General features: G+C 41.3%; 1 protein-coding gene across 1 annotated transcript in view; it reads left to right on the forward strand.

The window, feature by feature from the left end:
• Positions 1-24237, forward strand: part of RELN (reelin) — a 257122-nt gene that overhangs the window by 221813 nt on the left and 11072 nt on the right. Inside the window, exons 47-63 of the mRNA XM_010004142.1 lie at positions 1110-1278; positions 5919-6059; positions 8814-8991; positions 10156-10349; positions 11410-11666; positions 12431-12585; positions 13410-13624; positions 14297-14474; positions 15800-15975; positions 17177-17283; positions 18054-18296; positions 18728-18903; positions 20315-20388; positions 21187-21348; positions 21688-21845; positions 22844-23063; positions 23968-24165. Coding sequence (XP_010002444.1) covers positions 1110-1278; positions 5919-6059; positions 8814-8991; positions 10156-10349; positions 11410-11666; positions 12431-12585; positions 13410-13624; positions 14297-14474; positions 15800-15975; positions 17177-17283; positions 18054-18296; positions 18728-18903; positions 20315-20388; positions 21187-21348; positions 21688-21845; positions 22844-23063; positions 23968-24165 — 3001 coding nt within the window. The remainder of the gene's footprint in view (positions 1-1109; positions 1279-5918; positions 6060-8813; positions 8992-10155; positions 10350-11409; positions 11667-12430; positions 12586-13409; positions 13625-14296; positions 14475-15799; positions 15976-17176; positions 17284-18053; positions 18297-18727; positions 18904-20314; positions 20389-21186; positions 21349-21687; positions 21846-22843; positions 23064-23967; positions 24166-24237) is intronic.

Consider the following 24237-nt stretch of genomic DNA (forward strand, 5'->3'; position numbering starts at 1 on the left):
CTTTCCCTAGACTAGATCTACTAGTATCTTAACTTAGTATTAAATTAAGCAGAACACTACCTAATCATGCTTCCAGTCATGATGAGCAAAGCATTTCATTTCGTGATGGAGATTTAACACTAAAAGCTCACTTAACCTTGTTTACTTGTCCTTGGATTTCTGCAGCACCATGTTCAGTGCTTAGACATCAAGTAGGACTGATTGGGTGATTAAGGATAATTCTCTTTGCGTGAGGATAGAAGAGATGGGTCTGTACTAATCAAAAAAGATTGCAGATTTATCACCCCATCACTGCAACCACGGTCCATGTTTTACACAGCCAGAATGCCTGGCAGCTGGAACAGTTACTTTAAGTTAAAGTTCTGTGCCTATTATTATCTACTTTTTAATGGCTGCATAAAAGTTTAACTTGAAGTATTTAGTGAGCCTGACTAACCTTCATTATTCATAATGGAAGTTTATAAGCCATAAACATCAAAACAATGAAATTGCTGATTTTTGCTGAGAGATGAATACATTAGTTAATGTGACTAGACTGCATTTGAATGAAAACAAGCTCAATGACTAACAAACTCAATGTTTGTTTATGCTGGATAATGAGATGAGCTGGTCTGAAGGCGGGTGGTAGAGTGCCTAAACAATCTTGTGACAGAGCCAAAAGTTTGAATTTGAGTGTTGCTCTGCCTTACACAATGATTACACCCAACTGAAGCTCATCCTTCAGCCTGAAAAACAAAAAAAGTTGCTGGTAATGATGCTGTCACAGCACTTCTCTTGCATGCTGCAGCTACAGAAATTGCCTTGACTTAATCCTGACAGCTTGATGGGCGACTTTGTCCTTGCACCCATGGTTCCTTGAGTCAGGTGGTGGGTACAGAGGTGAACTGCAGCCTTCTCCTGAGTTGTACTGCTCAGCAATATGTGACATATCCTGCAGCACTGCCACTGAAGAGGTAGCTTTATGCTTCTGACACAAGGGTTTGATAACTTCTGCATGGTTATTTTGTCAGTGTAGACTTGTGATTGGCATCCTCTGGGGTTTCCAGTTTTTTGCAGGCCTATGGATTTAAGTCTCTAAATTAATTAACTAAACATCTTTCCACCTTTAGCTATTGAACTGGAATATTCAGTGGACCTTGGGCTGACCTGGCATCCAATTTTGAGAGACTGTCTTCCCACTAACGTGGAATGCAACAAGTACCATCTCCAGAGGATTCTCATTTCAGACACTTTCAACAAGTGGACTAGGATTACTTTGCCTCTGCCTCCTTACACTAGGTAACTGCTCCTGATTTTCTGCAGAATAAATCTAAATGCATAACTTTCTTTTGAGGCATAATACATTATAGCCTTAAATATTTTTTTTTTTTTTGCTTGGTTCATTTAAATAGCAACAAATAAGCAAATTAAACCCCATTCTACTTTGCATAAAAAGTGCAAAGCTACTGTGTGCATTTACTTTTCTTAATTATTTAAAGACAGGGAATACTTGTCCATCTTGTCCTGGGGAAGGACAGGGGCAATTTTTAAAATAATCTCATGTTATCATCATCCTCACTAAATACTGGTTGATTTGGTGGCTAATTGGACTGGCTGAATCCCCACCTGCACCTTGTGCTTGCTGGTCTTAGCTATGAGCTGGTGCTTTGAAAGTAACACATTTCAGGTTCCTTGATTTTCTGTTCATTCCTTGTACCCTTCGTGTCTCTCAGCTTTGATCCTCTCCTCAGGTTTTCTTACATATGCCCCATTTTCACCTCCTCTTCCTTTTTGCTCATTCTCTTGTCTTTGAGAGAATAAAAAATGTCAAATTTGTTATGAGTTTGCAACTAAAGGAGCTGCTAGGGACTGACAGGGCTATTGGGACTCTTGCCTTATGGTTTCCTACAATGCCCCTAAAACTTCTGGATTTTTGTTTTGTTTGTCAAAAAGAACCACCTAGGGACAACTGGGTAGTTCAGCCTTCTAGTTTATGTCCTTCTTGATTTTCTGTTTTGCAGTGATAGCTGTGACAGTCCCTCATGCAGTCATACCAAATAAATCTGGTGTAGAGCTAGCCCAAAGTAAAGCCCTGCTCACACAGGTAGCATGGACATCAGGGTCTCAACACAACTTGACTCTACAGCTTTGCTGCTTTGCCCAACTTCCTCATGTGGGCACAGGCTGAGCTAACTGCAGGCACAGAAGTACCACAGCACAGGCAGAACTGATGCCTTGTTTGAGAAGGTTGTTATGAAAGATGCCAACTAATGCACATACGAGTTTGGAAAGAGGGACTTGCATTTTATAGCAATTGTATTGAGAGAGCCTATTCAGTTGCCACATGTTTTGAAACTAGTAATGGAAAAGTCCATGTTCTATTACAAATAATTTTGGGAATCACAGAATCACAGAATATTAGGGGTTGGAAGGAGTTCCAAAGATCATCGAGTCCAAGCCCCCTGCTGGAGCAGGACCAAAAAACCACACACAACTAGGGCAGATCACTCAGAAAGGCAAACAGACAGGTCTTGAAAGTCTCCAGAGAAGGAGACTCCACAGTCTCTCTGGGGAGACTTCCTTACCTTCACTGCAGTTCTTAACATCAAGTAATAGTGCTTTTTTAGGACTTGTTCCCGGCATTGATGTCCTCTGCTTACTGTCTTGTACTGCTTCACTGCATATTGTCTGCAAAATCCATTAGCCAACAGTTCTTTTATGAAGTCTGTAGATTTGTGCTCAGGAGGGGCTTTCTGAGGCTGAATAGGATAAATCAGAACTGAGGCTGATGTTCCACAACAATTGAATTTGGACCCAAGATGGCAAAGAGGGCCAACTGCATCCTGGCTTGTACCAGCAATACTGTGGCCAGCAGGACTAGGGCAGTGATTGTCCCCCTGTACTTGGTACTAGTGATGCCACACCTCAAATCCTGTGCTCAGTTTTGGGCCCCTCACCCCTAGAAAGACATCAAGAAGACTGCAAGAAAGACAGCAGATCAAGAGAGGTGATTCTGCCGTGGTCAGACTTCACCTGGAGTACTGTATCCAGCTCTGGAGTCCCCAGCACAAGAAGAATATGGTTCTGTTTGAGCATGTCCAGAGTAGGGCAAGGAAAATGATCCCAGGGCTGGAGCACCTCTGTTATGAAGACAGGCTAAGGGAGTTGGGGTTGTTCAGTCTGAAGAAGAGAAGACTTCAAGGGGAATCTTATAGTGACCTTCCAATGCCTGAAAGGGGCCTGTTAGAAGGCTGGGGAAGACCTGTTCACAAGAGCAGGTAAAGATAGGACAAGGGATAATGGTTTTAAGCTAGAAAAGGATAGATTTTGGTTGGACATTAGGAAAAAGTTCTTTAATATGAAGTGGAGGATCACTGGAACAGGTTGCCTAGAGAGGTGGTGGAGGCTTCATCCCTGGAGATATTCAAGGTGAGGCTTGATGGGGCTCTGATCTGTCTGTTCTAGTGTGAGATGTCCCTGCTTATTTTAGGGGGGGTTGGACTAGATGACTTTTAGAGGTCCCTTCCAACCCAAGACATTCTGTGATTCTATGAAGGCGCTGGAGTGTGTCCAAAGAAGGGAAACTAATTTGGTGAAGGGTCTAGAGCACAAGTCTTATGAGGAGTGGCTTGGGGGACTGGGATTGTTTAGTCTGGAGAAAAAGGAGGCCTAGAGGAGACTTTGTTGCACTCTGCAGCTACCTGAAAGGAGGTTGTAGTGAGGTGGGGGCTGGTCTCTTCTCCCAAGTAGGAAGCAACAGCACAAGAGGAAATGGCCTCAAGTTGTGCCAGAGGAGATTTAGATATTAGGGTATTAGCAAAAATACATTAATCGAAAGGGTTGTCAAGCACTGGAACAGGCTGTCCAGGGAAGTGGATGAGTCACCATCCCTAGAGATATTTAAAAGACGTGGAGATGTGGTGCTTAGGGACATGGTTAATTGGTAGACTTGGCAGTGCTAGTCTATCGGTTAGACTTGGTAATCTTAAAGGTCTTTTCCAACCCAAATGATTCTATTATTCTGTTACAAGCTCAGGTTATGGGCATAGTTATAAATAACTGTGATTTTAAGACTGAAAAGTTTTTTGAATGTTGTATGTCAAAAGAAGTCTGACACCTTACTGAGGCAAAATTTGCTCTTCTGTCCAATTCAATAACTGTATTTGTTGACTCAAGTAACACCATTTCCCAAATATACTAAAATAGGGATTGTGTGAGAGAGCTCACAAACTCAAAAAAAACTCAAAAAAAAGTGTGAGCTCAGCTCACAAACAAGGGAGATGTTAAATTTTAGAATAAGGAATAGTGCAGATAATAGACCTTGTAGGCTAGATGCAATACAATTTCTATGCTGCTTTATTATTTCCAGCTGGCTGTTAGCAAGTGTGAGTCTCCAGTTGTTTGTGCCTCTATGTCTTAGGGACATGCAGGCTTGGCCTGCTGCACAGCACCCGTGCTTACATGGCCTTTGAGGGCTCGTGTACCCCAGCATGCTGTGTAACCGCTGGCCTGTAGAAGGCAATGAACACTTGGTTTCACCTGAGAGCTATTTTGAAATGCAAATGCCAACACACAGCTTCTCCCAGGAGCATGAGCTTCATAATTTGCTAGTGCAGCTTCAAACCTTAAGCAGGCAGTGTAAGCTATAGGTGCTTGTCTTTATTCCTAAAGGACTTCCTCACAATTTATGCATTTCTTTTAAAAAAGCTATTTGGTGAGCAGATAGACAGCACGGCTGTAGATTTGTCTTTGAATAAACTTATTACACATTCACCTCATGTAACACGTTTATAAAGAAATAATTCACAGGGTATCATTGACCTTACCATAAAAGGTCTGGTTTTACACTGAATAAATTTTGGCGATTTTGCTGGCTTTTTTGTTTTGGGGTTTACAATAATTGTGATCTCTTTGAGCTTCAAAAGAAAACAAAGTTCAATGCTGCCACCTAGTGCTGTACAGCAAAGCATGGGCTAGCTTGCATTTCAAACTGCATTCTTCAGAAGTTACAGAAATGCAGCTACTCACAGCTATTCCAATATTAAAGATCTACAGCTGCATGAGCTGAGTAGCCGTTTGGTATCCCCTGACTGTTTTTGCTAGGTTTTCATCATCTGTCTTCGGAACTGAGACACTTAATTAACATACATCAAAGTAAGGTCTTTAATAGGGAGCTAAATGATTTACTGAAAAGAAACAGGCTCTCACCATTGATAATTTCTTAACATTTCCAGCCAAGTCCTGGATGTAGGGGAGGAAGGAAACTACAAAAGCAGGGTCACCCCACAAGCCCTACAAGGGCTTTCTTGCCTGTCCTAAATAGATTTATAAATGGCAGCACCTTTCCTAAGAGCCTGCTCTAGAGCCACGCTACGTCGGCACAGCTGCGAGAATTCATAGAGAAAAAGTCAAGTAGCTCATTGACTTGGACTGAAGCTACAAAGCTCAAGCTCAGGGTGAAACTTGGAGGATTTGGGTGATTCTGGCTTCAAGCAGCTTCCACCTATCTCTCAAGTTTGGAGTTGTGCTAGGATGTGGTTATGATTGCTCTGAGCTTCCTTTGGGCATACCACCTTCTTCCTACCCTCTTCTCTACTGCACCAACCACAGCCCACTTGCTTTGCTCTCACCAGCAATCCCCTTTCCCACCTCCTGCACTCTCAGCATGCTACCAGGCACCCATGCTTTGTCCTGCTCTCAAAATGGGACTTTTGGACTTCATGATCTTAAAGCTCTTTTCTGACCGAACGATTCTATGTGTGGGCACCTTGTTATTGGCTTTTCAGGGATCTTGTTGTTGTCAGGAATCAACCCTGGGTTGTGTTGATATCAAGCAATCTTCCAGGAGCAGTCTAGCCTCAAGACATTTTCCTTTCTGTCAAAATAAGGATTAGTTTGGCTAGAAGCATTACCTTTCAGTTGATCTTTCTCTCCCAAAGGTCTCAAGCGACCCGTTTCCGCTGGCACCAGCCTGCTCCTTTCGATAAGCAGCAAACGTGGGCCATCGATAACGTCTACATTGGGGATGGCTGCATAGACATGTGCAGCGGCCACGGGAAGTGCACACAAGACAACTGTGTGTAAGTGCAGCTTCTTCCCTGCCCTTTCCTCTCCTGTCATTTCAATGACCTTTCAGGAAAGGCTTTGATACAATTTTTGAAAGGAAGGTGGAGTTGGCTGTTAAAACTGAGCAGGGCGCTGGGTCCACTTGGAATGGAAATGCCAAGAGGAAGGGTAAGTGCAGGAGTTGGCTCTGCCAGACCTCTGCCTTTTCACACATCCTGGGCAATGCTGCCAGTCCTTTCCTCAGAGGCAATGCACCACCTCTGCTGTTGCCTGTGCTGCAGCTCAGCTCCTATCCCACCAGATAGGAAGAAGGGACCCCTTGGTCCCTCTAGGGATGTATTTTCCTGGAGCTTCCCGGATGTCATTCTTCATTTCCCAAGGAGTTTCATGCCATGCCCCCATGCCCTCATCCTGGCACTGGATGCAGAGAACCTGGGCTGCATCCTCCAGGCAGAATGATACATGCCAGTTCTTCACAAGGCCAGATTTTGCCTTGGAACTGGTGTTGGCTTGATAGCCTGATGCCTCTGCTCCATGGTAGGGTTTGGTGGTGGAAGCAGACTGGCTTGATCCTCAAATTGTCTGTGTAACAGCCCACTTTGAGCTCTGCACAGCTACAAACAACAAACAGATCTCCCCAGGTCTGTCTCTCTGGCAACAGATAAATACCTTCCAGATGGATGCATTGCTTTTTTCCAGCCACAAATGACAACAGAAATGGGAGAATGGTTGTATAATCACACCGTGACTGTGTTTGTTAGAAATATATTCCACTGCAGAATAGACACGTTATTGTCTTGTCCTCTGTCTTGACAGCAGTGAAGTACCAAGGCATGATCTCCCTAGTGAAGTTTGCAAAGTGGCAGAACACATTTCCATCCTGTTACCCAACCCTTGACACATTGTAAGATTTTTCAGAGGGAGGGAAATAAAATGAGGAGTGTATAAAAGAACAACTGGGAAGTACCCATCCACTGAAATTTTACAGAAATGTACTTAAAATTTAACTGGTAGAACACTCTTAGGCTTGGCATATTCCCTTAGGGTTATCTATCTAAGTATAATATATTTTAACCTGTGCTGGAATGTCCTCTCTGTTAGCAGCTTAAATGATACATAATACTAGCCCTCCTAAAGTATTTTTGTTTCCTATTAACAAGTAGGAAAAATTAGCAGATGTTTGAAACCCCCATATACCAATTGTGTGCTAATAAAAAATGCAGGCAGCCTCCATGCAGAATAAGATGGCATCTTAATGTGGAATAACATGGCACTGACTAAAACTCTATGCAGAGCCTTTGCCAGCTGAATTTTGCATTTGCTTTCCTCCACAGCTGTGATGAGCACTGGGGTGGACTGTACTGTGACGAGCGTCTACATTGGGGATGGCTGCATAGACATGTGCAGCGGCCACGGGAAGTGCACACAAGACAACTGTGTGTAAGTGCAGCTTCTTCCCTGCCCTTTCCTCTCCTGTCATTTCAATGACCTTTCAGGAAAGGCTTTGATACAATTTTTGAAAGGAAGGTGGAGTTGGCTGTTAAAACTGAGCAGGGCGCTGGGTCCACTTGGAATGGAAATGCCAAGAGGAAGGGTAAGTGCAGGAGTTGGCTCTGCCAGACCTCTGCCTTTTCACACATCCTGGGCAATGCTGCCAGTCCTTTCCTCAGAGGCAATGCACCACCTCTGCTGTTGCCTGTGCTGCAGCTCAGCTCCTATCCCACCAGATAGGAAGAAGGGACCCCTTGGTTTGTACATCCCTCTAGGGATGTATTTTCCTGGAGCTTCCCGGATGTCATTCTTCATTTCCCAAGGAGTTTCATGCCATGCCCCCATGCCCTCATCCTGGCACTGGATGCAGAGAACCTGGGCTGCATCCTCCAGGCAGAATGATACATGCCAGTTCTTCACAAGGCCAGATTTTGCCTTGGAACTGGTGTTGGCTTGATAGCCTGATGCCTCTGCTCCATGGTAGGGTTTGGTGGTGGAAGCAGACTGGCTTGATCCTCAAATTGTCTGTGTAACAGCCCACTCTGAGCTCTGCACAGCTACAAACAACAAACAGATCTCCCCAGGTCTGTCTCTCTGGCAACAGATAAATACCTTCCAGATGGATGCATTGCTTTTTTCCAGCCACAAATGACAACAGAAATGGGAGAATGGTTGTATAATCACACCGTGACTGTGTTTGTTAGAAATATATTCCACTGCAGAATAGACACGTTATTGTCTTGTCCTCTGTCTTGACAGCAGTGAAGTACCAAGGCATGATCTCCCTAGTGAAGTTTGCAAAGTGGCAGAACACATTTCCATCCTGTTACCCAACCCTTGACACATTGTAAGATTTTTCAGAGGGAGGGAAATAAAATGAGGAGTGTATAAAAGAACAACTGGGAAGTACCCATCCACTGAAATTTTACAGAAATGTACTTAAAATTTAACTGGTAGAACACTCTTAGGCTTGGCATATTCCCTTAGGGTTATCTATCTAAGTATAATATATTTTAACCTGTGCTGGAATGTCCTCTCTGTTAGCAGCTTAAATGATACATAATACTAGCCCTCCTAAAGTATTTTTGTTTCCTATTAACAAGTAGGAAAAATTAGCAGATGTTTGAAACCCCCATATACCAATTGTGTGCTAATAAAAAATGCAGGCAGCCTCCATGCAGAATAAGATGGCATCTTAATGTGGAATAACATGGCACTGACTAAAACTCTATGCAGAGCCTTTGCCAGCTGAATTTTGCATTTGCTTTCCTCCACAGCTGTGATGAGCACTGGGGTGGACTGTACTGTGACGAGCCAGAGACCCCCCTTCCAACCCAACTGAAAGATAACTTCAACCGCTCGCCCTCGAACCAGAACTGGCTGACGGTGAACGGGGGCAAACTGAGCACAGTCTGCGGGGCAGTGGCCTCTGGGATGGCTCTTCACTTCAGTGGGGTGTGTGTTTCACAGAGGGGACAGCTCACTCTCTTGGACAGTATACATGAGATTGCTTTCAGAAGTTAAATAAATAGCAGTGTGTTAACAATATCGGTATAACACATAAAATATAAACTATATATTATAAATGTATATGCCTTTGTCTAGCTGACAGGTCCTACAGACTAGGAACAACCAGGTATAGTGTGTGTGCTTCCTGAAAGGCAGCTATTGAGATGCCTTTGGAGGTGGAGCTAATAGACCAAAGCACAGATCAAAAATGTAGACATTCATTTCCACTCACTCATAATAGCTTCCTCATAGTGCTTTTAACTTCCAGAGACCAGAGTTTGGTGCAGCTTCTAATCAGACCACAAAGGTAAATTAATAACTAGGTATATGAGTGTGTGTAACTTTCACTTGGTCCTTGAAAATACATCCATCTGTAGCCTTGTCCTTCAAATATTTAATATTGTTTTTTTCAGAGTAAAATGTCCTGTGTTTTAGCTACATATGTAGGTACATAACCCAGGCTACTGCTGAATTAGTTTGCTTACAGATCACCTCAGGACCATCAAACTTAGCAGAAAGTATTTTAGAAACATGTCAAACTTAAGTTTGTAGTTCTCTTCCATGCAAATTTTAAGCCAAGTTCAGACTGATGTCAGTTTTCTAAAATAAACTAACTGAAGCATTACATTTCCACTTCCTGCCAGTAGGATTTAGTAGGCACCACCAATGAAGCAATGCTAAATATATAAGGGATTATGAGAAAACTGCTGTGCCATTTGATGGTTTGCATAAATTGAGCCATTAGCCCATAATCAGTAATTCACTAATTCTGCCTGGGAAACCTTGTGTTTTATACTGGAGGCATGGATTTTTATAACTTGTATTCAGAAGAAAGGTGAATACAACTCTTGAATGTTGTAAAGCCATAGGAGCAGGTAGCAACGTGTGAATACACAACAGGAATTTTCAAGATGGAACAAAACTGAAAGTCCATCCTTAGGGCAGCTAATTTATTGTTTGGTTGTACCTTTACCTTTGTCATAGTCAGTATAATTTTGTACAATTTGGAAGGTTTTACAACATGAAGCTGTATTATTAGTGACTGCACAGTCTAACACTTTATGTTCATCAGTCCAACACCAGCCAACATATTTTTCCCTTGCTTTTAAGGGCTGCAGCCGAATGTTAGTTACCGTGGACTTGAACCTGACCAGTGCAGAATTCATCCAGTTTTATTTCATGTATGGGTGTCTGATAACCCCCAACAACCGCAACCAAGGAGTGCTGCTGGAGTATTCTGTGAATGGTGGAATCACCTGGAGCCTCTTGATGGAAATTTTCTATGATCAATTCAGCAAACCTGGGTTTGTAGATACCTTCTCCCTACGTAATTTCCTGTTCTGAAGTCAGGTGGCCTTGAATATTCCATAGGAACCTGTCAGATATTACTGCTGTGGTTTGGATGTCAGATCTTTAAGACTTCAGCCTGTCCAGTCCTGCAAGCATGTATGGACTGCTTTGCATGTGATTGGCATCAGCATTTGTGCAGTTCCTAGAGGAGAAATACAAGGGCAGTAAGGAGTCTGTAGTAGTGTGGTAGATTTGTAAATGGTTGCAGGAAGATAAATTAATAGCTACTGTAATTATGTGCATCCTGTTCTTTAAGAACATTTCATTTGCAATCTAGTTTCTTACTGACAAGAGCAGAAAATCATTGCTTGAACATGATAGAAAATACTGTGCAGAGGAGAAACTAAAATTCTGCAAATCCATCAAAAGAATGGATACACTCAAGCTCTATTTTCAGTCATTTGTGAGACTCAAACCATTAATAGATATGGGTGGACCTTTTCCTCACTGATTAATTTAGGACTTACAGAAAATGGTACCCATTATCAATGGACCCATTATTTGCTGTTTCATTTGAATACACCAGGAAATCACTAAGACTTTAACTGAAGAAGAGACATAAGTCATCTACTGTAATGGAAATAAGAAAATTGTGCTGGATCATCGCTGAATGGCTCCAGGTTGAAAAGTTTTAATTTTTCATCAACACTGTCTTTCTTAATATTTCCCTTAATTAGGTCATTCTGGTCATACCCTGCTAGTCTAGACAATTCCATTTGGTCCTATAAGCACAGCTGGAACTCAGGAGGTTGCTCAAATCATTCCACACTCTGGCTGCCTGCACTTCACACCTCACTCTGAGCTCCTGTCCCAGGGATGATATTGGGAGTGATCAGGAAGGTTTTTGTTTTGGCAGTCTCCTGCATGGGAAAATAAGCCAGATCACCTCTCCTTCTCCTGCTTTCCCAACATCCATGTACTCCAGGAAACATCAGGAGTGGACCTCATCAAAAGAGCGTTGCGCAGTGTCTTCCTGTGGCTTTCCTACAACAATTTTTCCACTTTGTATTTCAGCTTTGTGAACATCCTTCTTCCCTATGATGCCAAAACCACTGGGACACGCTTCCGCTGGTGGCAGCCTAAGCATGATGGCCTGGACCAGAACGACTGGGCTATTGACAACGTGTTGATCTCTGGCTCAGCTGACCAGAGGACAGTGATGCTCGACACCTTCAGCAGTGCTCCCCTGCCCCAGCACGAGCGCTCCCCTGCCGACGCAGGGCCCACCGGCAGGATCGCCTTTGACCTCTTCATGGAAGACAAAACTGCAGGTAAAGGTTTTACATGGATCTCAATTAAACAACAAGAAGTCAGGGCAGTGATTTCCAAATCTCACTGAGCCTCGAATCTTTGTCTTGTTGGAGTGTCACAGACAATCCCAACACTATCAGGGTCTTTTCCTGTCAGTTTTAGTCCACAAAATGCAAAATGAAATGATGTCATGTAGCTTTTCTTTTTATACTGTGTGAATTTACTGAGAAGATTTAATTTTGCTTCGAAGAAAGAAAAAAGGATTTAAAAATGCCAAGTTATTCTAAGCAGATTTCTTAACCTTAGGGGGTTTTTCCCTATTTCCTAACTTTTTAAAACATTCTTTAGTGAATTTCAGTTACATTTTGCAACTAAATTTTGTAGAGAAAGTGTTTCTGAATGTTTACAAAGCTAAACAGCCAACAGTGCCAGGGTACCCTTTGTGCAGACTTGTAGGCAACACCCATAAAAAAGCTCTCCAGTAATGTCCAGTGCAACAGAAGTCTATGTTTTAAATAAGTCTCAGAGCCTTACTTCTTGAACATTAACAAATAATGCTATAATGCTTATGTAAGAGAATAGTAAGAGGTGCTTTGAGCAATAAATGTAATGAATATGTACATGGAGAAGATGGGGTATTGACATTCTCAGGAGCAATACTAAATACTTCTCACATAGGTTGAAAAATAAAGCTATGAATCACCTTTAGTGGTTAACACTACTCCCTGTTTTCTTTAATTTATGTTGTCATTGTCTATTACTGACATTCCCATTTATTTTCCAGTGAATGAACACTGGTTATTCCATGATGATTGCTCCATTGAGAGGTTTTGTGATTCTCCTGATGGTGTCATGATCTGTGGGAGCCATGATGGCAGAGAGGTCTATGCAGTCACCCACGACCTTACTCCTACAGAAGGCTGGATTATGCAGTTCAAGGTAAAATCTCTGTCTGCAGAGAGAGATTCAATAATTATTGAAAAACCCATTTTGCTCCACATCTAAGTAGACTTTTCAAGAGGTAGGATGATGTATAACGCTACATGTGAGCCACTCCCTAAGAGAGAAGAGTGATTAGTAGGACATCCTCATTTTTCTCACCTACACTGTGTTGGTCAGCTTGAATATGGCAGGCTGTTCTCAGAGGTGGCTCACTCATCTCTTCCAGCACAGCAGTTGTATGCACTTCATATAATAAGGATATTACACAGACAACGTTCCTGTCTTGTTACAGCTGCTTGGTGAAGGAAAAGCAGTTCAAAAGTGTCAACAGCACTCCTGTGTTCTCATGTACTTATGTCAAACCTGCTCCAAAACTGTCCTTCATACACTGTTTTACCTAAATTGAAAAAATAACCCATCCATATATGGAACTTGTAAGAGCTTTTTGCCCATCTGTCCCATGTAGAAGGTCCACCTGGCATAACTGATCTGGGTGGCCTCCTCTGAAATATTCAAGTCTTAGGTTGTGTGGGAGGGTAGATTAACTTTATCAGTTCTGGGGTACTGGGGTCTGAGGCACAAGTGTCAAAACCTGGAAATCCAGAAATATGAGCTAACTAGACAAATAAAGTGAATATGATGTCTGTTTTCAATCTTGGGAATATTGATGAGGTCTGCAGATGACCAGTACTATAGAAGCACTCCTACTGCCATCATTTCAAGCAAAACTCTGTAGTCAGTTTTCAGGTTCAAATATTTGTTTAAACTCCAATAACCCACCACAATAAATTCTAATTCGCTTACACTCTCTTCTTTATTAGGTTTCTGTTGGATGCAAAACTTCTGAAAAACTTGCACAAAATCAGGTCCATGTGCAGTATTCAACTGACTTTGGTGTTAGCTGGAGTTACTTAGTACCTCAGTGTTTGCCAGCTGATCCAAAATGTTCTGGGAGTGTTTCACAGCCATCTGTCTTCTTTCCCACAAAAGGATGGAAAAGGGTAACTTACTCACTGCCTGAAAACCTTGTGGGCAAGTAAGTATGAATTAGCAACTAACTTTGTCTTGGATTCTGTACCTGCTGGAAAACACATCAGGGGATACATCTGCCAGTTCATTTTCTTTCAAGGAAAGTGCAGACTAGCAGTGTTCACATTCATTACATATGCAGCATAATTTTATTTCCTATCAATCAAGACAGACCGTGACTCTTGGTTTGAACAACCAGCAAAGTTACCATTGCTTCTATGCAGTCTGCTCCAGTACAGTATGTTCTGCCCTGTTCAGACAGCCACAGTCAACTAGAGAGTAGATTTATGACCTTACCGAGTGTAAAAGTTACCCTTATTGTCTGCAGTCATCTGCACATATGCAAACCATTTGTCTTGTTCTGAAAAATTAAAATTTATTTTATTCTTTGAGTCATCTGCTCAAGAAGTAAAACCAAAATTGAAATTCTGTTGCAAGAAGCCAGAATAGCTTTTTCCAGCTTCAGCAGCATCTGGAATCTGTACATATATTGTAGGTAGCATGTGTGAAGAAGGTATGGGTATGTATAAAATTGATTTCAACAAACACTGCCAAATATTACTTGTAGAAACTTGGAGGGTGGTACAGTCCTGAGTATATTGTGTTTCATCCACCTTTTTGCAATTGAGAGAAGTCGTTTTATACATGTCTGTGGTTTTTTTCATTCCTTTCTATCTAGTCCTGTGAGGTTTCGGTTCTACCAGAAATACTCAGACATGCAGTGGGCCATTGATAATTTCTATCTGGGCCCTGGTTGTCTGGAAAACTGTAGAGGTCATGGAGACTGCCTGAATGAGCAATGCATCTGTGACCCTGGCTATTCAGGACCAAACTGCTATCTGACCCAAACACTGAAGGTAATTTTTCTTCATGTTTTTGCCAAGTATTTGGCTGAGAGAGAGAGAAGATCAGTCCCAGTGGAAACTTAACTTTGATTCCTGTCAGCCTGGTGGTACTCAAATCCATTTTCAGCCCTTTTCTCATTTTTTAACAAAACTATTAGAGCAGTATCCAAGAACTATTTGCTCCTTTGCAAATAACACTGCGATAAGATAAAACTGCGATAAGATAAAACTGCGATAAATTCTCTGTTCATCCCTGGATCATCATTATATGATCTAAATTAAACTCACACATATGATTATATTTGATCAAGACACAAAGAAAGATTCTTTATCATGAAAGAGCTTACTGACGTAGGGAATAAAAGAAAATTATATAAAATTCCAGAAAACTAAATCACCTAGCTTTTATTAGTGTTACCCTATAACAAGTGAATGAATTCTAGTTAGATACTGTGAATTTAAAAGTTAAAATATTTTTAAAACTTAACATATTTAGAAAAGAATGTAGAAGGAACTCCAAATTAGTTTAAAGTGCAGTGTTTACCATCTCATTTTTCTGCATCAGATAAGAACAGAATAGGTATGTGGTCCACAGAAACAACAGGTTAAGCAGCATTCTGTGTAAAGAAACACTAAAAGAGACTACTTAACTTTTCAGTTATCAGGTCATTTAAATTATTATAATCTTCTGGTTTTAATCGGAGATACTAATTACATGAGTAAATAATCATTATCTCTTTGTGATTTTTAATTACTATTGTATTCTTCTCATTAAGAACATTTGGGATCAAGTCCTAGCAATTTTAGAGGAGTCTTATCACTACCTCCTTAATGCCGGGATTTCACTCATGGCATTGCTTTTACTACACACCTGGAGGCAAGTGGAAATCAGAGATATATTCTAGATAGTTTTCATTGCAAATATTTGTGCAGAGATTTGCATGAATACACTACACTACAATAACCCTAAAATTTAATTTCAGTACTGGTTTTACTGGGGAAAAATATAAAAGAGCAGTTTTGCCCATACATACTAGGTATGTACTGGAGTGATGTTACATAGTCTTGATAACCACAGTTATGAATTAGACCCATTCGTTTGCACATGCAAATTCTAATGTGCTCTGTTACTCTCCAAATATGTTTAAATCTAACATATTTTCATATTTAGCCAATCCAATTCAAGTGGCTCGATGTTCAGCCAAAAGTGATGATGTTCACTCACTCTGAAAAACAGTTTTTACAGTGTTCATGAGCCCTTCAAACATGTTTAGGTCAATTCTGGCTGTGGTCATCAGAAAGGCTTAAGATCACCATCACCTGTGCTTTACTTACAGACTTTCCTGAAAGAGCGCTTTGACAACGAAGAAATTAAACCAGATTTATGGATGTCCTTAGAAGGTGGAAATACCTGTACTGAGTGTGGGATTCTTGCAGAAGACACAACTCTGTATTTTGGAGGTGCAACTGTGAGGCAGGCTGTCACTCAAGATCTGGACCTGCGAGGGGCAAAGTAGGTCATGTTTCAATGTCGTTTTAATGGGGAACTCTGTTAAACTGACAAAACAGTAGGTGACATAGCTCAGGGAATTCCTAGGCCAATACAAGCATAGTGTTATCTCAGGTAGTCACTAGATTATGAGTCTCAAAGCACTGATGCTTTCAGATAAGCCACAAAGAGCAAGGTTCACCATAGGACCGTGAAAAGGGTCTGCCATGCCCTGGTTAAGCAGCAGGTCCCCTTCTCCAGGCACGTCCTGAAGTTGACCACACCTGTTGTCCAAAGAGGTGAGATACTGCTATCTCTTGGGCACTTCTGCCTCCACTCCTGGAGACACCAGCTGTGTCCCCCACTGAGTTCAGATCATCAGCTCTGCTGGTTGTCCTCTCCTTGGTGCCTGTACAACACCCACTGCACCCACAAGCTGTAGAAAAGGTTAGTTTAGACAAACTAATTACATAACATGGGAGATAACTTCAGCATAATTTCCCTTGGCTGTATGGCTTTAATGAAGCCACACCATCTCACTTCTATAATTCAGCAAGAATTCACTGAATCACATGACCATTCAGGAAGCAGGAGGCCTCACGGAGTCCAACCTCATGCTCAAAGCCAGGTCAACAGTGAATTCAGATAAGATTGCTCAGGGCTTTGACCTGTTTGGTCCGGAAAACCTCCAAGGACAAAGATCCCACAGTCTCTCTGAACAGCATGTTCCAGTGCTGAGCTACCCTCACAGTAATTATTTTTTTCCCCATCATATCCTTGTTTCAGTGTATGACCGCTGTCTCCCAGTCCCAGCCATCTTCTCCAGACTAAACCAGCCCTGGTCCTGGTTTGGGCTCCAGCCCAAACCATTTTGGTGGCCTCCACTGACCTTGCCTTAGCTAATCAACTTCTTTTATGATCTTCATTGCTGTGAGGGCAGTTTGATAACTTGTGTTTAGTCCCCTTTCTACCAGGAAACTGTTAGCAAAGCTGCTCTAGAAGTCAGTCCCATGGTACCATTGCAAGGCGTTACTCACTCCCAGAGACAGGACTGATTAATTTCATGAGGTTCCCATGGGATTTACTAGGCAATGTTTTTGGAAACCTTTGTTCTACTTGCACATCAATGTTACTTGCTTAAAAATGCTGGCATCTTGAATATTTTAAGCAAACGCCTCAGTCTATGCAGATGTAAACAGATGTACACTTATACATTTACTCTTAGATTTCTACAGTACTGGGGGAGAATTGGGAGTGAAAACAACATGACAACATGCCACAGACCAACTTGCAGAAAGGAGGGAGTGTTGCTAGATTATTCTATTGATGGAGGTAAGTATGTCTTGTAGTTTCATTTCAGCTACAGCCTTGTTCAGTATTCAAGCATCATAAATATCTGAGAAGTTATCAGAGAGATTTAAAAAAAGGTAATTTTAAACTGTAAAGTTAGTTTTGTCCTCGTAAAACTTTTTCCCATCTAAGATTTCTATCTGTTGCTCAGTTTTCCATAATCTTCCTGCCTGATTTCAGTAATCAGTGGCTTCCTGCTAATTTGATCCCTTGATGTGATTACAAGATTAGTCCTGCAATGAGTAACCATTGCCAACTACACTTAGAAGTTAAGATTTGTCTTATCAGTAGAACAATTATTTTTTATCAGAAGAAGCTGGTTTTTTTAAATTTTATATTATATTCCTTAGAATCACAGAATGTCTTGGGTTGGAAGGGACCTCTAAAGGTCATCTAGTCCAGCCCCCCTACAATAAGCAGGGACATCTCACACTAGAACAGATTGCTCAGAGCCCCATTGAGCCTCACCTTGAATGTCTCCAGGGATGGGGCCTCCACCACCTCTCTAGGCAACCTGTTCCAGTGATCCACAACTTTTTCCTAATGTCCAACCTAAATCTACCCTTCTCTAGCTCGAAACCATCACCCCTTGTCCTATTGTTACCTGCCCTTGTGAACAGGTCTTCCCCAGCCTTCCTACAGGCCTCTTTCAGGCACTGGAAGGTCATTATAAGGCCCCCTGATCTCTTAGAATATTCTATTGTGCACTTGTTGGTTTTTTTTATTACTAAACCTGCCTCCCTTCATTCTAGGGATATCCTGGAGTTTGCTTCACGAGATGGATTATCAGAAGTACATCTCAGTCAGGCATGACTACATCCTGCTCCCCGAGCAGGCGCTGAGCAACACGACACGGCTGCGCTGGTGGCAGCCCTTTGCCATCAGCAACGGGCTGGTGGTCTCGGGCCCCGACCGCGCGCAGTGGGCGCTGGATAACATCCTGATTGGGGGAGCAGAGATCAACCCCAGCCAGCTGGTAGATACGTTTGATGATGGTAAGACAGGCTGTGACAGCTAATCTGGCATCATCTTACCCGAGACAAGCTGCGGGAGGTTGCACACATGCTTATTTTTTTAACCCTGTAATTTTTTCCTTTTGTCGACTGATGCTGTTGAAATACTGTTCTGCTTGCCACTAGGAGGGCTGTGTGAATATACATACACACATACTTGTGTGTGTATCTGTGTGTGTGTATAGATAAAAAATTATATTGCAGTCCAACTCTTTATTTAGGCATTTTAATTACCTCTCTTGTAGCAGACGTTTTAATTATGTCTGTTAGTAGCTTACTTACTGCTTGTCATGACAGCATGAACTTAGTGTTTATATCACTAAAGTACTGTATCTAGTGATTCTGTGGATGCATTACTAAGCCTTGATATTTACTGAGACAATGCAATAATTGTCTTTAACTCCTGTTAATAGAGGGCACCTCTCATGAAGAAAACTGGAGTTTTTACCCTAATGCAGTCAGGACTGCAGGGTTCTGTGGAAATCCATCATTCCATCTCTACTGGCCAAATAAGAAAAAGGACAAAACACACAACATCCTGTCCTCCAGGGAGCTCATAATACAGCCAGGATACATGATGCAGTTTAAAGTAAGAAGTGTTCTCTCTCCCTCCAAAGTAAAGTATGCATTGAAAAATCATCTGATGTGTCTCCTGAAATTCTTCTTCCATCTAGGATGCCTAATTGGAAGAAGAATAATTAATTTTTACTAGAATTCAAAGGAAATTCTGAAGTGTAGGTAATGGGAACCAGAAAGATTTAACTTGTTAATAAGCAGAAAAGGCAAGGTAGAGACAGGATGGAGAAGAGTATCATATGGAAAATGTGAAAGAGCTCAACTAGAATGACCCCCTTCTACTTACTTGTGTCATGGCAAATGACCTAAATAATCAGAGAAATATTTCTGAATGTTTTACTCTGATTTAAGTTAGAATTTGGCACTGGACAAAGGCAACAAGTAGTTGATGTCCAGAAATATTCTAGGCCCTTCCCCAAGGACCATGTGTTAAATAAGCCAGGAACTAATACGAAAGCAGGTTATAAAAATAGCCATCCATTTTCTTGTTATGTTGTGGGGGAGATTTCTGGCTCTTCTGTTTGACAGTACAGTTCCAGAATTTTCCATCTGCCACTAATCAATATTTTCACCTTTTCTCAACATGGTTGGCTGTTTTACATTGACTGTCTAATATAATCCCTAAAGCACTGCTTCTCCCTCTCACACAGCATGCCACCTTCAAAGAAATTATACAAAAGAGAAGTCTGACATGCTTTTTACTATTGAATGCCAAGACTCCCCCACTCACCTACTTATTTTCCTGTATTTTATGGCCAAAATTATGATAACCCATCAGCATTTAGTAGTTTGGATTAGTGAACTCTCATTGCAAAATTTTTCTCTCCTGACTCTCTCCTCCTTTTCACGAGTCATAGAAAATAATTTATTTCTAGACTAAGATCTCAGCTCCAGTGCAAAGCTGGCATTTGGTTCCAATGCTCTAAAAATTTAGTGGTTTTTTATCTATTCTGTGCTGTATATTGGTTAGTGTAATATTTCCACTCTAATATGACACAAATATGTATGTTTTTTTAAATTCCAAATAATTATATTATTGAATTGGAATGACTTGCATTTTTCTCATTATGAATTATAAATTTCATAGGTAATTAATACATAGTTACACTTTCTGAAATGCCAAGGAACTGCTACATCTTTGTGTTTCAGAAACAATGTTTACATATTTAATTTGAACTTTAGGAACTTAATATTAGGGTTCTGTTTGAATATTACAGCAGCAATGAAATAAAAGTAGTAATCCGTTCACTAAAAGCAGTATCTGAAATAATTGTATTTTGTTTTCCATCCCCTTTTAATGGATTTTGTCCAAGATCTAAGTTGGCAATCTCTTTTATACACCCCATAAAGAAAAAAAAAGGAGAACAAGACTTCATTATATATCACATGACTTCTTATAGCAGCCAATTTTCTTTGTGCTATAGATCGTGGTTGGCTGTGAGGCAAATTCTTGTGGCGACCTCCACTCTGTGATGCTGGAGTATACAAAAGATGCCAGGTAAATGACAGTACAATATATAGACATAAAAACTTAGAGATCTGTTATTTATTAAAGCAATTACTTTGATATTCATCTTGTAACAGGATCTGAACAAAGCCTCCTTGCAAGCACTGGGATTTGTCTACATAACTCCCTTAAATTCTCTGTACAATTTATCCCAGATGTTGACAGATTCATGGCACTGAGCTTGCAGTTGTGGTCATGAACGTGCTCCTGTTTAAAATGTGCTCAAAGGAAACCCCAATTCACAGGAAATTGTTGTTTTAGTATGATACAGGACTATATTAGGACCAAGCTGTAATGAAGTGGGAGTTCCTTAATTCCGATTTGATCTTTAACTAGCAAACACTTGGTAACACTGTCTCCTTTGCTGTAGTATAGTAGCACATTATAATTTGTAAAAGTGAAGATATATTCTGTGCTCAAATGATTGTGGGTGAACATGGGACTCTTCTGAAAACTGTAAGAGAGAGACTAAGGAGTAAATTAAAAAAGAAAATCCTTCTGTTATGCCCTTGCAGAGAAGCTCTGGGTTAGATTCTGGTGTTAGATTCTGATCCCCACCAAGGGATTCACAGCATTCAGACCTGGTTCTGAAAAGTCCTTCCTGGCTGCACCAGGGCTCAAGCCTCTCACTCCATGTCTATCTGTGGCTACAGAGCATGGAAACTATTGTTGACAATCTCTTGGCTTTGTTTAGTAAGACAGGCAATGTTGTGAGCCTTAGAAGTTACCTGTTTCCCTTTCATTATTCTTTCAGTCGTTCTAAACCATATATTTTTTTGTTTCCTACAGGACAGACTCATGGCAGCTTGTCCAGACTCACTGTCTTCCTTCATCATCTAATAGCATTGGCTGCTCCCCATTTCAATTCCACGAAGCTACCATCTATAATTCTGTCAACAGCTCCACATGGAGAAGAATAACTATCCAGCTGCCTGATCATGTCTCATCCAGGTAGGTTACTGAAAGGTCAGCTCACTGTGTGCCTGTAAATTGTCACCTATCTTTCTGGCACTGTTGGCACTTAGAACAACTGCTGAATTAAAAATGCCTCCTTATTGCTGGATTTAGATCTGATACATAATTAATGTTTTTGAGGAAGCTTTTTGTTAATAGAAGTGGCTACTGCCAGTGATGTAGTGGCACCTATTCAGGGTGGGTGTTACTGAAGTGACAGCTCCTTCATACAACATTTTTTCATTACATCTGCTGCTGTTGTATTTGAACGTTGCTGTACTGATGTGTTTAATTGCTAGACATTGTAATACAGTGTTTGGATGTTGGCATTTGCAGTGCAACTCAGTTCAGGTGGATTCAGAAGGGAGAAGAACTAGAGAAGCAAAGCTGGGCAATTGACCACGTGTACATTGGGGAGGCGTGCCCGAAGCTCTGCAGTGGCCACGGGTACTGCACGACTGGAGCCATTTGCATTTGTGATGAAGGATACCAAGGTTTTATTTCTTCAATTTCTTTCTTACAGATCTGCCACAGTCTAATCTAGCTCAGAATTAAACAATTTGGAAGTCCCATCCCTGGAAGAGTTCAAGGCCAGCTTGGGTGGGGCTCTGAGCAACCTGGTCTAGTGGGAGGTGTCCCTGCCCATGCAGGGAGGTTGCAACTAGGTGATTTTTTAGGTCCCTTCCAACTCAAACCATTCTATGATTCTATGAAAAAGATGTGGTGATATATCATGTTTAAATTCATCACTGGAATGCTTAGGTAACAAATTCCAAACTAATAATTTGTCAAAGCTGCAAATAACAGCTCTTCCCTCCCTTTACTGTTTCTGGATTGCATCAATAGTCTCTGCTGTCTGGCACTGTATGTAACACCCATTCAGCCTTCATCACAGGCAGAATGTGGCTGCCTGCTTATTCCGAAATGGCTTCCACCCCTGTACTCGTTCCAAGGTGCACCTACTCCCAGGAGATGTTGGGATCTAGATGTTGGTGGCTGGTCCCTGTGAGGGACTCACTTCTGTGCCCCATCAGGGCAGAGTACTCTGCTCTCATCCCACGGAGCAGCAAAGCACATGCCTGACGGTACCTGAGCATCCTTGATAAACTTAACATGCTTTGTGAGAGTAGGGCCAGTGTTTAATGTCTTCCAGGACATAACTTGATAAGATTGAAACCCTTCCCTGTTTTAGACATATTCCCCTTCAGCTGGGAATTTGAGGTTTCACATATTGGTGTCAATGCAAAATAGGAGAAACCCTGTTGCAGTTCTTGAAGTTATACTGCTGTAAAAAATAATAATTGCAGCCTTAATTTTCTAAAAATGAGTGCTGCTCAGCAATGTGCACATTATTAATGCATCTACTGAAATATATTCAGCCTGTAGTCACACTGTATACTGGGCCACAACCTTGAATGGAATTACAATTAAAATAAATTTTCTCAATTATTTTGGGTTTTGTTGTTTTATAACTTCCCTGTGTCATTTTTAGGTGATGACTGCTCCATTTTTAGCCATGACCTCCCCAGTTATATTAAAGATAATTTTGAATCTGAAAGAGTAACTGAAATAAACTGGGAAACGATTCAGGGGGGAGTGATAGGGAATGGATGTGGACAGCTGGCACCCTACGCCCATGGAGATTCACTTTATTTTAATGGATGTCAAATAAGACAAGCTGTGACTAAGCCTCTGGATCTCACCCGAGCAAGGTAATACTTTGAGCCTAAAATGCTCATGAGAAAGGAAACTCGTTATATGTGCATGCAGTCATATGGGCCAGTATTGGTGAGGATGGACTGACCTGGCTCTATTGCACAGTGAGATGTGGCTGGCAGATAAACATTGGGGTTGGCAAAACGTTTTCTGACTTCCATTTGGGAGACAGATAGTGAGGAGGAAGCGGTGTCAGATGAAAAGGTCAGATGTCTTTGTCATGCCCAACAGAGCACTGTCTAGTAAGCCAGCACCGACAATGAAGCCACTGGCAAAGACCAGACGAGATTGTCTGGATCAGTGCCTGATCTGATAAGACAAATCCCATGTTTGTGTGTGCCTCCATGCCAGGCATGACTAAAAATGCTGTTAGTCATTACGAACTCATTTTCCCCTTACAATTGTCAAATACAATTATATTCACCTGGCAATGAACAGGAGTGTCTTTTTCATCTATTGAGCCCTTTGGCCATGGAAAAACAAATGCAACCAGTCTCTGCTGGCTCTTAATAGAGGAGTGACAGTTTCCTGGACTGGTTTGTGTTTACTTGTCTAAAGCAAGATTAGAAAGAGGATGAATTAGCAAATGGGCCAGATATAACTCAGTCTCTTCCTTTCTTATTTGAACACACAGGTAGAATATGAGAAATCTTTTAGGGACTTATTATATTCAACCTTTATTTGACCTATATACCAACACATTATACATAGCAAACCACTCCTTTGAAAGGGGAATTGTGTTTTAGAGATGTGAGAACAGTTTCTTTTGCAAGTAAAAGTAATGATTCTTGTGGCTGCTCAAAGTTTTGATAAAGTAAATGCAATAAACCTGGAAATGCTATTGTTCATGTTTGAATACTTTTTACATATTGAAATAGGTTTTCTGTCTCTATTTTACAGCAAAATCATGTTCGTTCTGCAAATTGGAAGTATTTCACAAACAGACAGTTGCAACACCAATCTGAGTGATCCTAACACTGTAGACAAGGCAGTGCTCCTCCAATACAGTGTAAATAATGGAATTACATGGCAAGTAATTGCACAGCATCAGCCAAAGGACTTTATACAAGCCCAAAGAGTGTCTTATAATGTTCCCCTGTGAGTACTCAGTCGCATTTCATTGCCTCTAAATGCACAAGATAGATTTCCGCTAAGAAAGAATCTTTGCAT

This window comes from Chaetura pelagica, unplaced genomic scaffold (genome assembly GCF_000747805.2).
Source record: "Chaetura pelagica isolate M959 unplaced genomic scaffold, ChaPel_1.0 scaffold141, whole genome shotgun sequence".
Taxonomy (NCBI): Eukaryota; Metazoa; Chordata; class Aves; order Apodiformes; family Apodidae; genus Chaetura; species Chaetura pelagica.